This window comes from Leptonychotes weddellii, chromosome X (assembly GCF_054177405.1).
Source record: "Leptonychotes weddellii isolate Sample4059 chromosome X, ASM5417740v2, whole genome shotgun sequence".
Lineage (NCBI taxonomy): Eukaryota > Metazoa > Chordata > Mammalia > Carnivora > Phocidae > Leptonychotes > Leptonychotes weddellii.
In genome coordinates, this window is record NC_138385.1 from 47638603 (window position 1) to 47655606 (window position 17004).

At 36.2% G+C, this 17004-nt stretch overlaps 1 protein-coding gene across 1 annotated transcript in view; it reads left to right on the top strand.

Annotated features, from left to right (window-relative positions):
* Nucleotides 1–17004, top strand: part of POF1B (POF1B actin binding protein) — a 93772-nt gene that overhangs the window by 47909 nt on the left and 28859 nt on the right. Inside the window, exons 7-9 of the mRNA XM_081809324.1 lie at nucleotides 9598–9650; nucleotides 9923–9950; nucleotides 12522–12596. Of these exons, the coding sequence (XP_081665450.1) occupies nucleotides 9598–9650; nucleotides 9923–9950; nucleotides 12522–12596 (156 nt within the window). The remainder of the gene's footprint in view (nucleotides 1–9597; nucleotides 9651–9922; nucleotides 9951–12521; nucleotides 12597–17004) is intronic.

Below are 17004 nucleotides of genomic sequence, written 5' to 3' on the forward strand. Positions count from 1 at the left end.
ACATATATTGCATTATTTGTTTCAGAGGTACAGATCTGAGATTCAACAGTCTTGCACAATTCACAGCGCTTACCAGAGCACATACCCTCCCCAGTGTCTATCACCCAGTCACCCCATCCCTCCCACCCCACCCCCCACTCCAGCAACCCTCAGTTTGTTTCCTACAATTAAGAATTCCTCATATCAGTGAGATCATATGTTACATGTCTTTCTCTGTAGAACCCATATTCTGAGAAGCTTTTCTCCTTAGGCAAATCACTTAACCTTTCAGTATTAGACATATATCTCCAAATTATTTAAGATAATGCAGAAAAATTGAAGAAATTATCAATTTTTTGAATCATCAAACTTGAAAAGTTCACAGTATTTAGACTGGTTTGACATTGTTCAAATTTTGTCTTGGAACAACTATGTTTATATGAAGTAAGACAGTATTTGTGGTTTGTATTGCCCCCAAATAGTTCAGAACACATGGATTTGACAAAGTTTCTACTCAATAAAGGGTTATAGAATGAGAGTTGAATATATTCCAAATTTATTAGTTTCATACTAATTAGAAGTAGACAAAGTAACTGAACAAAAGAAGTTATGTTATTTCATAGTGATTATCCCAGTAAAAGTGTAATCCGTGGTTTTGGAACAACACTTTCATTGAGGGGTTTTGATAAATTTACATGGATAACTTAAATATGTGATTAAGCAATACAAAGCCTTGAATTTAATTCTTAGAGTACCTAAAATAATACACACACAAAAGAAATAGAAAGGTAGTGTCTCCACATTAATAAACACTCCACAGTGGAGAGGGTCTTTTAAAATTTTGGTGATTAAGACTTTCTGTTAGAAGGTTGTCAGTTTCTTTCTCTTTATTCCTTCCCTCTTTTCCACCTTTCATTATTTTCTGTTTGTTTTTCCTTATTATATTCCTTCCTTCCTAAGAGGTGAGATGGCATATAGTAGTGTCACTGTTTTTAAAAAAAATTTAAAATTTTTATTTAAATTACAGTTAGTTAACATACAGTGTAATATTAGTTTCAGGTGTACAATATAATGATTCAACACTTCCATACAACACTGGTGCTCATCATAACAAATGGACTCCTTAATCCCTATCACCTACTTAACCCATCCTCCACCCACCTCCCCTCTGGTAACCATCAGTTTATTCTCTATAATTAAGAGTCTGTTTCTTGGTTTGTCTCTCTCTTTTTCCCCATGCTCTTTTGTTTTGTTTCTTAAATTCCACCACATATGAGTGAAATCATATGGTATTTGTCTTTCTCTGACTGACTTATTTCCCTTAGCATAATTCTCTCTAGCTCCACCAATGTCATTGCAAAGGGCAAGATATCATTCTTTTTTATGGCTGAGTAATATTCCATTATATATATCTCACCTCTTCTTTATCCATTCATCAGTTGATGGACACTTGGGCTGTTTCCATACTTTGGCTATTGTAAATAATGCTTCTATAAACATCAGAGTGCATGTATCCCTTTGAGTTAGTATTTTTGTATTCTTTGGGTAAATACCTAGTCATGCAATTGCTGGATCCTAGAGTAGTTCTATTTTTAACTTTTTGAAGAACCTCCATACTGTTTTCCAGAGTGGCTGCACCAGTTTGCATTCCCACCAACCATGCAAGAAGGTTCCCCTTTCTCCACGCCCTTATCAACAATTGTCATTTCTTGTCTTGTTGATTTTAGCCATTCTGACAGGAGTGAAGTAATATCTCATTGTAGTTTTGATTTGTATTCCCTGATGACCAGTGATGGTGAGCATCTTTTCATGTGTCTGTTGGCTATCTCTCTCTTGGGAAAATGTCTAATCATGTCTTCTGCCCATTTTAATTTTTTTGATTTCTGTTTAAATTCTTGTTAGTTTGGGTGCCTGGGTGGCTCAGTCGGTTAAGTGTCTGCCTTCAGCTCAGGTCATGATCTCAGGGTCATGGGATCAATCCCTACTTTGGGCTCCCTCCTCATTGGGGAGACTGGGGAGTCTGCTTCTCCCTTGTCCCTTCCCCCCGGGTTGTGCTCTCTCTCTCTCATTCACTCTCTCTCTTTCAAATAAATAAATAAAATCTTTAAAAATTAAATAAATTCTAGTTAGTTAACATAAAGTGCAATATTGTTTTCAGAAGTAGAATTCAGTGATTCATCACTTACACACAATGCCCAGTGCTCATCATAACAAGTGCCCTCCTTAATACCCCTCACTTATCTAGCCCATCCCCCACCCATCTCCCTCCATCAATCCTCAGCTTGTTCTCTGTCATTAAGAGTCTCTTATGGTTTGTTTCCCTCTCTTTTTCCCCCCTCCCATATGTTCATCTGTTTTGTTTCTTAAATTCCACAGAGGAGTTAAATCATATGGTATTTTTCTTTCTCTATCTGACTTATTTCGCTGAGCATAATATATTCTAGCTCCATCCACATCATTGCAAATGGCAAGTTTTAATTTTTTTTGATGGCTGATTAATATTCCATTATATATATACATTAATATAATAATATTAATATAATAATTATACATATAATTGTGTATATATAATAGTGTGTATATATATGCATATATATATATATATATATATATACACTACATCTTCTTTACCCATTCATCAGTCAGTGGACATTTGGGCTCTCTCCATAGTTTGGCTATTGTTGATAATGCTTTCTGCCCATTTTTATGTTGGATTATTCATTTTTTGGGTGTTGAGTTTCATAAATTCTTTTCATATTTTGGGTACTAAACCTTTATCAGATACGTCATTTGCTAATATCTTCTCCAATTCTGTAGGTTGCCTTTTATTTTGTTGATTGCTTCCTTCGCTTTGCAGAAGATTTTATTTTGATGAAGTCCAAATAGTTCAATTTAAAAGATAATTCAATTTTGCTTTTGTTTCTCTTGCTTTGAGAGACATTTCTAGGAAGAAGTTGCTATGGCTGATGTCAAAGAGGTTACCTGTGTTCTCCTCTAGGATTTTTATGGTTCTAGGTTTCACATTTAGGTCTTTAATCCATTTTGAATTTCTTTTGGTAGTTGGTGTAAGTGGTCTAGTTTCATTCTTTTATATGATGCTGTCCATTTTTCCCAACACCATTTTTTGAAGAGAGTGCCTTTTTTCCCTTTGGATATTCTTTCCTGCTATGTTGAAGATTAATTGACCATATAGTTGTGGGTTCATTTCTGGGTTTTCTATTCTGTTCTATTGATCTATTTTTCTATTTTTGTGCCAGTACCATACTGTTTTGATCACTACAGCTTTGTAAAATAACTTGAAGTCCAGAATTGTGATTACTCCAGCTTTGCTTTTCTTTTTCAAGATTCCTTTGGCTATTCAGGATCTTTTCTGATTCCATACAAATTTTGGGATTGTTTTTTCCAGCTCTGTGAAAAATGTTGATGGTATTTTGATCGGGATTGCACTGAATGTGTAGATTGCTTTGGGTAGCATAGACATTTTAACAGTATTTTTTCTTCCAACCCATGAGAATGGAAAGTCTTTCCATTTCTCTGTGTCCTCTGCAATTTCTTTCATCAGTGTTTTACAGTTTTCAGAGTCTAGGTCTTTTGCCTCTTTGGTTAGGTATCTTACTGTTTTTGGCACAATTGTAAATGGGATTGATTCTTTGATTTCTCTTTTGGCTGCTTCATTACTGGTGTATAGAAATGCAACAGATTTCTGTATAGTGATATTGTGTCCTACAAGATTACTGAATTCCTGTATCAGCTCTAGGAAATTTTGGTGGGGTCTTTTGGGTTTTCTATATATTGTATCTTGTCATCTGCAAATAGTGAGAGTTTGATTTCTTCCTTGCTGATTTGATGCCTTTTATTTCTTTTTCTTGTCTGATTGCTGTGGCTAGGACATCCAGTACGATGTTAAATAACAGCTGGGAGAGTGAACATCTCTGTCTTGTTCCTGACCTTAGGGAAATGCTCTGGTTTTTCCCCATTGAGGATATTAGTCGTGGGTTTTTATATATGACCTTTATTATGTTGGGGTCATGTTCCCCCTAAACTTTGCTGAGGGTTTTTATCATGAATGGATGTTATACTTTGTCAGATGCTTTCTTTGCATATATTGAAATGATCATGTGATTCTTATCCTTTCTTTTTTTAATGTGGTGTATCATCTTGATTGATTTGTGAATATTGAACCACCCTTGCAACCTAGGAATAAATCCCACTTGATTGTGCTGAATGTTTTTTAATGTATTGTTGGATTTGGTTTGCTAGTATCTTATTGAGAATTTTTGTATCCATGTTCATCAGGGATATTGGTCTGCATTTCTCTCTCTCTCTCTTTTTTTTTTTTGTGGAGTCTTTATCTGGTTTTGGTGTCAGGGTAATGCTGGCCTCATAGAATGAATTTGCAAGTTTTCTTTCCTTTTCTATTTCATGCAATATTTTGAGAAGAATAGGTATTAACTTTTCTTTAAATGTTTGGTAGAATTTTCCTGTGAAACAATCTGGCCCCTGACTTTTGTTTGTTGGGAGTTTTTTGTTTTCTGATTCAACTTTGCTGGTTATTGCTGTTCAAGTTTTTTATTCCTTCCTGTTTCAGTTTTGGTAATTTATATCTTTCTAGGAATTTATCCACTTCTTCCAGGTTGTCCAACTTCTTGGCATATAACTTTTCATAATATTCTCATAATTGTTTGTATTAACTGTGGTGTCTGTTGTTATTCTTCCTATCTTACTTATAATTTCATTTATTAGGGTGCTTATCTTTTTGATAATTCTGACTAGAGATTTATCAATTTTATTAATTTTTTTCAAAGAACCATTTCCTGGTTTCATTGATTTTTCTACTTTTTTATTTCTGTATCATTTATTTCTGCTCTAATCTTTATTACTTCCTTTCTTTTTGTAGCTCCTTTAGGTGTAAGTTTAGGTTGTTTATTTGAGATTTTCCTTGCTTCTTGAGGTAGGCCTGTATTGCTATATATTTCCCTTTTGGATCACTTTTGCTGCATACCAAAGGTTTTGGACAATTTTGTTTTCATTTTCAATTGTTTCCATGGATTTTTTTTCTTTGATTTCCTGTTTGTCTGATTCATTGTTTAGTAACATTTTGCTTAAGCTCCATGTATTTGTGGTTTTCCAAGTTTTCTCTTGTGGTTGATGTCTTTTTCCTAGTGTTGTGGTCAGAAAAGGTGCATGGTATGATTGCAAATTTATGTATTTGTTGGGGCCAGTTTTGTGACCTAATATGTGATCTCTTCTGGAGAATGTCCTACGTGCACTTGAAAAGAATGTGTATTCTCATGTTTTAGGTTGGAATGTTCTGAATATATCTGTTAAGTCCATCTGGTCCAGTGTGTCATTCAAAGCCATTGTTTTCTTGTTGATTTTTTGTTTGGATTATCTGTCCATTGATGTAAGTGGGGTGTTAAAGTTTCCTACTATTATTGTATTATTATCCATTAGTTTCTTTATGTTAGTTATTATCTGTTTTATGTATTTGGGTGCTCCCATGTTGGGTGCATAAATATTTACAATTATTATATCTTCTTGTTGGATTTTTCCCTTTATGATTATATAGCCCCTCTTTGTCTCTTGTTACAGTCCTTGTTTTAAGGTCTAGATTGTGTGATATAAGTATTGTTCCTCAGGCTTTCTTTAGACATCCATTTGTATGATAAATGTTTCTCCATCCCTTCACTTTCTTTTTTTTTTTTTTAAGATTTTATTTATTTATTTGAAAGAGAGAGAGCACGAGTAAGGGAAGAGGGAGAAGCAGGCTCCCCGCCAAGCAGGGAGCCTGATGCGGGGCTCAATCCCAGGACCCTGGGATCATGACCTGAGCCGAAGGCAGACGCTTAACCAACTGAGCCACCCAGGCCCCCCCATCCCTTCACTTTAAATCTACAGGTGTCTTTAGGTCTAAAATAGGTCTTTTGTAGGAAGCATATAGATGGGTCTTGTTTTTTAATCCATTCTGACACTTATGTCTTTTGATTGGAGCATTTAGTCCATTTACATTCAAAATAATTATTGGTTCATATGCATTTATTACTTTTTTGTCATTGTTTCTGGAGATTTTCTCTCATTCTTTCTTGTCTTTGTCACTGTTGGTCTCTCCTTTGCACTCAGAGTCCCCTTGAATATTTCTTGCAGAGCTGGTTTAGTGGTCATGAACTCCTTTAGTTTTTGTTTGTCTGGGAAGATATCTCTCCTATTCTGCATGTTAGCCTTGCTGGATAGAATATTCTTGACTGCAGATTTGTCCCCTTCAGCACTTTGAATATATCATGCTACTCTCTTCTGGCTTGCCAAGTTTCTGTTGAGAAAGCTGCAGCTAGACTTATGGGTCTTCCCTTGTATATTAAGGACTTCTGTCTTGTTGCTTTTAAGATGTTTTCTTTTTCACTATATTTTGCAAATTTAATTACAATATGTCTTGGTGTTGGCCTGCTTTTGATGATTTTGATAGGAGTTCTCTGTGCCTCCTGGATCGGGATGTCTGTTTCTGCAGATTAAGGAAACTTTCAGCTATTATTTCTTCAAATAAGTTTTCTGCCCCCTTTTCTCTCTCTTTTTTTCCTGTGACTCCTATAATATGAATGTTATTACATTTGATGGAGTCATTGAGTTCCCTAAGTCTATTCTCATATTACATTAATTCTTCTTTCTCTCTTTTGTTCAGCTTCATTATTTTCCATTATTTCATCTGCTGGGTCACTGATTCATTCCCCTGCTTCTTACAGCCTGCTGTTGATTGCATCAAGTTTGTTTCCAATCTCATTTATTGCATTATTGATCTCTGACTGATTCTTTTTTGACTTTTTTATCTCTGTGATAAGGGTCTCACTGATGTCTTGCATTCTTTTCTGAAGCCCAGTGAGTATCCTTATGAATGTTGCTTTAAATTCTCCACCAGGCCTGTTACTTATATCTGTTTCACTTAGATCTACGACTGTGGCCTTATCTTGTTCCTTCATTTGGGATAAGTTTCTCTGTCTTGGCATTTTGTCTTAGTGTCTGCCTTCTTCTTTGTGTTAGAAAAGCCGGTTATGTCTCCTGCTCCTGAAATTAATGTCCTTCTGAGGAAGAGGTTTTCTAGTGCCCAGAGCCTGGCACTTCAGGGCTTGTCTCTCATATGTGCTGTGTGCACTCTTTGGTGATATTTTGGCTGTGGTATCCTTCAGGTCAGTCATCTGCCTAGGCTCTCCTTGCCTGCTATGAGCAGTGTTTGGTACCTGGCCTGAATGTGGTGAGTTTTTACTCAGTGTGATCTGGTCTGCTTGTGAAATGAGACCTGACACTAACTTTACCAGGACTGAGGCCCTGCAGATCTAGTGTGAGCAGGGGTTTGGCAGGTCTTCTGGAGGAGGGGCCCACTGTGTTGGTACTGAGGTATGCTTGACTTAGAAGGGCAGTCCCACCAAAGTACAGGCAGGTAGGATTGGTATAAGCAAGTTAGGCAGCCAGTGTCCCCACTGAACTGCTTACTACAGGTGGCTCTCTGTTTATGCTGGGGTCGGGGTAGAAAATGTTGCCAGCCAGCTCCTTTCTTCTCAGAGAGGCCTCTGTGAAAGCTGCCTCTCAGCGACGTGCTCTGAGAGCAGTGTATAATCTCTCCACTGTGTGCCTGAGGCATACTTCAGATCTTTGTTGCCATACCATCTGCCCCCAGGTTGTTTGCCTGCCTTCTCTCCAGGAGCAGAGCAGTGCTCTCAGGGCTCTATCTCAGCCAAACCTGCTGTCCTTTAAAACCAGGCTTTAAGCCCTGCTGGTTGCAAGGTCTAACTAAATTCAGCCCTTCTCACTGGCCAAGCCAATGGCTTTGGGAAAACATTCTCCATGTGGGTTTCCCTGTGTGCTCCTCTCTCTCTCTCTCTCTCACCATTCTCCGTGACCATGGCTCTCCCCTTCACAGCACCCAGAATCTGTTTTTCCCTTAAACCACATCTCCATACTTCCTACTTTCTTTGATGTGGCCTCTTTTCTCCCTTTAGTTGTGAAATTTGTTCTGTCAGTCTTCAGGTCAATTTCTAGGATGTTTAGGATGATTTGATAGTACTCTAGTTGTGTTCATGGGAATTGAGGAACCTAGGGTCCTCCTACTCTGCTGCCATGTTCTCCTCCTCTCTTGCCACTGTTTTTTGTTTTGTTTTTTTGTGGGTTTTTTGTTGTTGTTGTTGTTGTTGTTGTTGTTTTCTGCCCATTGTAATTCTAGCCACCATCCCCTGGTGAGGTTGGAGATGTAATTCACATTGACCTCTCCACCTCCTTGCTCTGCTGTCTTTGTTTTCACTCTCTCTCTTTTGTCCCCTCCTTTGTCCCCTCTTTTGTCCTCTCCTTTTGTCCCCACTTTTCTTCTTTTTCTATGTTACAATTAAGCAATGAGTGGGTTCAGGGTCAGAATTAAGGAAAGTTGTCTCACAAAACCATTCTGGTTACTTTAAAACATTGCAGTATTAAGTGCTGTTGATTGTTCCTTGCTTTATTTGTTTGTTTTGTTTTCTTATTTGTAGAAAGAAATGACTAGGGACACATGTACTAAGTTGGCTTGGGAAGTGGAATTTTTAACAGAAAGGTCCATTAATACTGTGATAATTCCAGTTAATAGTAATGAAAGATGACTAAAACTGCATTGATTATTATTTTTAACTTGTTGTCACTCCCAGTATATGCATGCCATTACTTTAAAAAGCATTCAAAAAGTACATGATATTTTATTTATTTATTTATTTATATTTCTAGGGCCTCTCCACAATTTCTATTTTGGGCAACACAGGAAATGTCACATACATACATACAAACAACAGCAAATATGTAGTCATGCTTCAGGAAATTGAATCTTCAGTTATCTTCTTCCACATTAGTCTTTTTTTTAAACGTATGCAAGATGTTTTGTACAGTGAGTGACCCTCTTATCTCTGTAAGCAATATATTACTCATAAGCACTTACTTAGAAGGTAAAGGTAGGAGCTAATGTCCTAACATATCTCTAAAATACTTTTTTCTTATACTGAAGATGTGGCACTCATATACCTCTGATTTTATATGACCATCTTTAAAATATTCTGCCTTGCTGTCAGGACATGTGTTACTGTGTTTTTATTTGAGAAGTGTATTCACCATATATTTTGTACCCAGTTCTTCAATTAAGCACAGATGGAGCAAGTAGGCAGAAATAAAGGCCTGTCTCTTGCCACTGACTCTAGAACTGTACCCTTTTCCACTTTCATTATTCCCCAAAGGAGCAAGTGGCAGACTGGCATAATCACTAACAATTCTTTTGCAGCATTTGCCTACCTAATATGGCATCACAAAGGGTCTTCCAACCATGGTGCCCAAACATCCATTTTGATGCTAGAAGTGCTATTATCCCACTAGAATTTTGGTCATGTTGCTTAAGGCCCTGTCCCTATGTAAACATTCAAATACATTTTAAGTTTTGTCACTGCCATATAGTGTAGTGTAGATTGAATGAGTTAGCCTTGTCTTGCAAGTTTTGATTTTGATGAAAAGGGTATGAATAACTTGAAGACTCTATGGAGAGAAGCTGGACTCAGCACTGAAAGTAAGCAATACAGGAGGGAGGTGGAAATAGAGAACAACTATTATTGTTATTAATTCACTCAGGTAGCACTTATGGCCAGTGCCAAGGACTTGTACATCTATCCACAAATGAACAGGTGCTAATGGATGGCAGTAACTGATTCTTTATATTCTTTTGGTTTGTTATTTTGATATTATTCATTTTAATAGATTAGCTAGTTCCAGGAAAATTATCTTTATTTTTGTCAAATCCATTTTAGTTAGTTTAAAATTTATTTGAATTATAAATTTAAATGTTGCTATTATGATATATCAAAAAGTAAGATAATATAATTTGAACACTAACATTTATATATGATCATTATATACATTTTCTTAAGTTGTCTATCCTTTTTTTTCACTCTTACAGCAAAGAGGACTTTGAGTCCACAGCTGAGGTAAGTGCAAAAATAGTTGAAAATCAAATATAGTTGATAACAAAGCAGATTCTGACATTTTCACTAATGATATTGTTTTAGTTTGGTACCTATATTAGACTGGAAACAGAGATTAGTGAGAAACACGATGATGATTTTGCCTTTAAAATGATAAAACTATTTATATATTTGTAATGGCTATAAAAAGTAATAATCATTGGGGAGCCTGGGTGGCTCAGTTAGTTGAGCTTCGAACTCTTGATTTCAGCTCAGGTCATGATCTTAGGGTTGTGGAATTGAGAGCCACGTTGGGCTCCATGCTCAGTGTGGCATCTGCTTGAAGTTCTTTCTCTCCTTCTCCCTCTGCCCCTCCCCTCCACTGTCTTTCTCTGGCATGCCCTTTAAAATAAATAAATAGATATTTAAAATAATAACAAGAGTAATAATTATTCATGCAAAAATGTTTTATCAGTTGTCATTTATGATTTAATTTGTCTTTGTTTATCAAAACATTTAAAATTTCATTGACCAAATACTCTTTGCTTTAGAAAATTGAAACCTACATTAACTAAATAAATAGCAAATTTAGTTTTAGTGCATTTTGAAACCTTATATGACCCATGCCAAATAGACAGCAACTTAAAGTACATTTTTTTCAAGTATTAATTCTATTATATATGCACATTTTGTTAATAATTACTTTTAATGGAATAAGTCATCAAATAGGGAAAACTGATTTCAATGTAATAAAAAAGCACAGTGGCCTTTTTGTGTTATTTTTTTATTTCCAATGCATTGATATACTGTATTCATTACAATAATTCAGAAAGCCCTAGATTGCCATTAAGAAGTACTGAATTGCTTCTCACTTAAAATTAGTTGAAGCTTCTCACCAGAGGAGAGGTCAGTGGGGTGATGGATAAAATAGATAAAGAGGCTTAAAGTACACTTAATTTGATAAGCACTGAGAAATGTATACAGTTGTTGAATCATATTGTACACCTGAAACTAATATAACTGCATGTTAATTACACTTGAATAAAAAAAAAAGAAGACAATGATGCTTGGTGGGCTAGGCATGGGATTTGGGGAGATAAGTGTCTGAAGTACCTTAGCTTCAGTACTTTCCTCTCTGTTTTTTTTTTTTTTTAAGATTTATTTATTTACTTGAGAGAGAGAGTGTGTGTGTGAGTAGGGGTAGGGGCAGAGGGAGAGGGAAAGAGAGAATCTTAAGCAGACTTCACACTCAGCACTGAGACCAAGGTGGGGCTTGATCGTAGGACCCCGAGATCATGACTTGAGACAAAATCAAGAGTCAGACACTTAACTGCCTGAGCCACCCAGGAGCCCAGCTCTCTGTGTTTTTGTAAGGATATCATTCTTCTATGGTTTGAGGGAGGGGTACTGAAGTCAGGGGTACTGGATGGTATTGTAATGAACTTGTCTTGCAACAGCCATAGAGGAAGGTCACCCCCTGTGGAAGAGGGCAAGATATGCTCTGAGGAAGTGGATTCTTGGTCAGTCATCCAAGGAGGAGGGTCTTGGGCAGGTGGAGAGGGAGACCCTGCCTCTATTAGAATCTCCCTCTTTTGGATCTAGACTTCACAAAAGGAACTGTATGGATATGAGCTTCAGAATGAGGGCAATAAGATGATGTGGAAGACAGAATAATGGCCTCCCAAAGATGTCCACATCCTAATCCCTGAAACCTTTGAATATGTTACTTTAACATGGCAAAAGGGACTTTGCAAATGTGACTAAATTAAGAATCTTAAAGTAAGGAGATTATCCTGGATTATGTGGGTGGATCCAATGTAATCACTAAGGGTCCTTAAAAGAGGGAGGCAGGAGGTCAGAGTTAGATCTGCCAAGAGAAGCCAAGGTTGGAGTGATGAGGCCACCAGCCAAGGAATTCATGCAGCCTGTAGAAACAAAAAAGCAATGAAATAGATTCTCCCCTAGAGCCCACCAAAAGAATGCAGTCCTGCTGATACATTAATTTTAGCCCACTGACTTCCAATCTCTAGATCTATGAGATAATAAATCTGTGTTTCTTCAAGCCAAAAAAAACTAGTTAAAGCTTCTCAGTGTTGTTGTGGCAACATCTTAATTTTTCAGAAGTTATCATAGCTCAATATAAATCCTCAATAAGCTCTTAATTTTATTTCCCCAAATTTTCGTTATTTAAAAAAATCAACCTTGAAAATGTCATATTAACCACCCAGAAAAGCTTCCAGTTTTTGAAAGATACACTGAAATAAAGTGTTTAATGGGATTTGAGAACCATCTTCTTTTTTAAATTACTCTTTTAAAAAAGTAAAAATGGAACATCTGGTTGGTTGCACAAAGCTGTTCCCTAAAATGCCTGGAATTCAAGGTTCTTTCCATAGTGTATATGGTATAATCAATTTTTTAAAAGTAAGAACTGATAAGGCTAGAAATGAAGTTGGTAGCAACTATTGCCCAGAAAATGAAATAATCTTTTGATGTTCCTAAAAATATGCTCTGCTGCACAGAAGTCTGTGAACTACTGACTCTAAGATTATAATACTAATATGCATCTGTTAAATGGATAAATTTCTTTTCTTACAGTCAGAAGACATTGAATCCTTGATTCCTAAAGGATTGTCAGAGTTTACAAAACAGCAAATTCGCTATATTCTGCAGGTGAGGTGGGGTCAAGAGTGGGTGTGAGATCAACAATGACAAACCACTAGCCAAGGATGCTTCCCTTAATTAAGAACAGAAAGTTCTAAGTAAAAATCCTATTTCAGGAGAGTTGATTATACTTTGATTAAACAAGTCTTGCATTATAGTTTGTTCAGACTTTCACTTATATTGAATAACTACCATTCAGGTAAGCATTCTAAAAATACTGTTCCCTGCTGTGGAATGGCCTTATTCTTTCCTCACTGGTATTCTTTCCTCAACTTGACTCTAATTTATAGCTTTGCCCTCATCTTCTCTATTTTCCATTCTACCCCCCCCCCCACCTCACCCCTTGCAGTAAGAGATGGGAGAGGCCAATGCCTTGCTTTTTCTGATTTGTAGAATGATAGAGACTACTGGAACAGTAAATTCCCCTACAGTGAAGGGAGGACAGAAGAAGATAGATGTTAAGGGAATATGGCTAAAGAGTACATCTTTATGCAAGAAAGGATTGTAAGATAATCTAGTTCTGTTTAAGTGAGGCCAATTTCTAAATTATTGGTCTTAAACCTTTGTTGGTCATCCAAATATTGGACCTGATGTTATTTTTGTGAAATTTAAATAAAATATTTTTAGTGGCACACTGTGTATTATAAAAAGACAGTGGTGTGGGGAAAACTTATGCTTTGCAGAATCTGAATCTTGGAGACATCCTTGATATTATCTCTGGTGGTGGGATGTCTATTGAAAGTGCATTCAAAACTTATTTCTTTGAAAAACTCTTTCAGAGGATTTTGCATCAAAGTTCATGAGAAACACTGGTATATAGTTTTCTTGTATTCTCTTTGGTTTTGGTATTAGGAGAATACTAGCTTCATAAAATGAATTGGGAAGTGTTTCTTCTTTTTTATTTTCCAGAAAAGACTGTATAGACTTGGTATTAATCCTTCTTTAAACATTTGGTAAAATCCTTTAGTAAAAATATCTGGGCCTAGAGATTTGTCTTTTCGGGAGTTTAAAAAAATTCCAAATTCAACTCCTTAATAGTTATAGGTTTATTCAAATGATTTGTTTCATATTGGGTGAGTTGTGGTAACTTGTATTTTTCAAGGAAGTAATCTATTTCATCTAAATTATAAAATTTATAGTGTATAGTTGTTCATAGTATTCCCTTATTATCTTTTTTATGTCTGCAGCATTTGTATTACTATCCCCTATTTAATTCTTAGTACTAGTCATTTGTGTCTACTTTATTCTTTGTCAGGCTTGCTGGAGGCTTCTCAATTTTATCAATTTTTTTTTCAAAGAACAAGACTTCAGTTTTATTGATCTTCTCTATTATTTTCCTGTTTACACTTCCACTAATTTTTGCCCTTGTCTGTATTATTTCCTTCCTTTGCTTGCTTTTGATATGTTGTTCTCTTCTTTGTCTGGTTTCTTGATATAGAAAGTTAGAGTATAGATTTGAGACATTTTCTCTTTTCTAATGTAAGCATTTAGTGCTATAAATATCCTCTCAGCATGGCTTTGGTTGTGCCCAAAAAATTATGATATGATTTTCATTTTCTTTCAGTTCTATATACTTTCTAGCTCCCTTTAGACATCTGCTTTTACCTGTGGATTATTTAGAAGCATATTATTTAGTTTCAGAGTGTTTAGAGATTTTCCTGTTGTCTTTCTAGTACTGATACATAGTTTGATTCCACTGTGGCAAGAGAATATACTTCATATTAGATCAATTTTTTTGAAATGGTTAAGTTTTGTTTTATGGTCAAGATTATGGTCTATATCGGTGTATCTTCCATGGGTAAAAGAAAGGATTAGACACTTTGGTTGATGGGGTTGTTGAGTTCTTTTATATTCTTGTTCATTTTCTGCCAAGTAGTTCTTATCAGTTGCTGAGAGAGGCATATACAAATCTTCAGTTATAACAGTGGACTTGTCGTTTTTTCCTTTCAGTTCTATCAGTTTTTGCATTTCTATACATTTTGTAGCTCTACTGTTTGGTGCATAAAAGTTTAGATTGCTGTGTCTTCTTGGTGAAATGACCCTTCTATCATTATATAATGGTTCCTCTTTATCCTTGGTAATTTTCTGTGCTCTAAAGACATTTTTATCTAGGGGCGCCTGGGTGGTTCAGTCGTTAAGCATCTGCCTTCAGCTCAGGTCATGATCCCAGGGTCCTGGGGTCGAGCCCAGCATCGGGCTTCCTGCTCTGTGGGAAGTCCGTTTCTCCCTCTCCTGCTCCCCGTGCTTGTGTTCCTGCTCTCACTGTATCTATCTCTGTCAAATACATAATAAAATCTTTTAAAAAAGTCATTTTTATCTAATAACAATATAACACTCTTGTTTTCTTTTATTAATGTTTGCCTGGTATATCTTTTTCCCCCAACATTTTACTTTTAATATATAATATATATAATATATGTATATATATATTATCAACATATAATGTATTATTTGTTTAAGGGGTACAGGTCTGTGATTCATCAGTCTTACACAATTCACAGTGCTCACCATAGCACATATCCTCTCCAATGTCCATCACCCATCCACCCCAGCCCTCCCAGCCCCCTCCACTCTAGCAACCTTGTTTGTTTACTGAGATTAAGAGTCTCTTATGTTTTGTCTCCCTCTCTGGTTTCATCTTGTTTCATTTTTCCCTCCCTTCCCCTATGATCCTCTGTCTTGTTTCTCAAATTCCACATATCAGTGATATCTTATGATAATTGTCTTTCTCTATTGACTTATTTTGCTTAGCGTAATACCCTCTAGTTCCATCCACATCATTGCAAATGACAAAATTTCATTTTTGATGGCTGCATAATATTCCATTGTATATATGTACCATATCTTCTTTATCCATTCCTCTGTTGATGGACATCTAGGCTCTTTGCATAGTTTGGCTATTGTGGACATTACTGCTATAAACATTGGGGTGCACGTGCCCCTTTGGATCACTACATTTGTAACTTTGGGGTAAATACCCAGTAGTGCAATTGCTGGGTTATAGGGTAGCTCTATTTTCAACTTTTTGAGGAACCTTCATACTGTTTTCCAGAGTGGCTACACCAGCTTTCATTCTCACCAACAGTGTAGGAGGGTTCCCCATTCTCCGCATCCCCGCCAACATCTGTCCTTTCCTGACTTGTTAATTTTAACCATTCTGACTAGTGTGAGGGGCTATCTCATTGAGGTTTTGATTTATATTTCCCTGAGACTGAGAGATGTTGAACACTTTTTCATGTGTCTATTGGCCATTTGTATGTCTTCTTGGCAGAAGTGTCTGTTCATGTCTTCTGCACATTTCTTGATTGGATCATTTGTCCTTTGGGTGTTGAGTTTGATAAGTTCTTTATAGATTTTGGATACTAGCCCTATATCTGATAAGACATTTGCAAATATCTTCTCCTATTCTGTAGGATGTCTTTTGGTTTTGTTGACTGTTTCCTTTGCTGTTAAAAAGCTTTTATCTTAATGAAGTCCAATGGTTCATTTTTACCCTTGCTTCCCTTGCCTTTGGTGATGGACTATCCAACAATAAGATCTAACAATTTTCAATATCTATGCCCCTAACCTGGGAGCAGCCAATTATATAAGCCAATTAATAACAAAAGCAAAGAAACACATCAACAACAATACAATAATAGTGGGAGACTTTAACACCCCCCTTACTGAAATGGACAGATCATCTAAGCAAAAAATCAACAAGGAAATGAAGATTTTAAATGACACACTGGACCAAATGGACTTCACAGATATATTCAGAACATTCCATCCCAAAGCAACAGAATAAACATTCTTCTCTGGTGCACTTGGAACATTCTCCAGAATAGATCACAACCTAGGTCACAAATCAGGTCTCAACTGGTACCAAAAAATTGGGATCATTCCCTGCATATTTTCAGACCACAATGCTTTGAAAGTAGAACTCAATCACAAGAAGAAAATTGGAAAGAACTCAAATACATGGAGGCTGAATAGCATCCTACTAAAGAATGGATGGGTCAACCAGAAAATTAAAGAGTTTAAAAAATTCATGGAAACCAATGAAAATGAAAACACAACTGTTCAAAATCTTTGGGATGCAGCAAAGGTGATCCTAAGAGGAAAGTATATAACAATAGAAGTCTTTCTCAAGAGACAAGAAAGGTCTCAAATACACAACCTAACCCTACATCTAAAGGAGCTGGAGAAAGAACAGCAAATAAAGCCTAAACCCAACAGGAGAAGAGAAATAATAAAGATCAGAGCAGAAATCAATGAAATAGAAACCAAAAGAACAGTTGAACAGATCAACAAAACTAGGAGCTGGTTCTTTGAAAGAATTAATAAGACTGATAAACCCCTGGCCAGACTTATCAAAAAGAAAAGAGAAAGGACCCAAATTAATAAAATTATGAATGAAAGAGGAGAGATCACGACT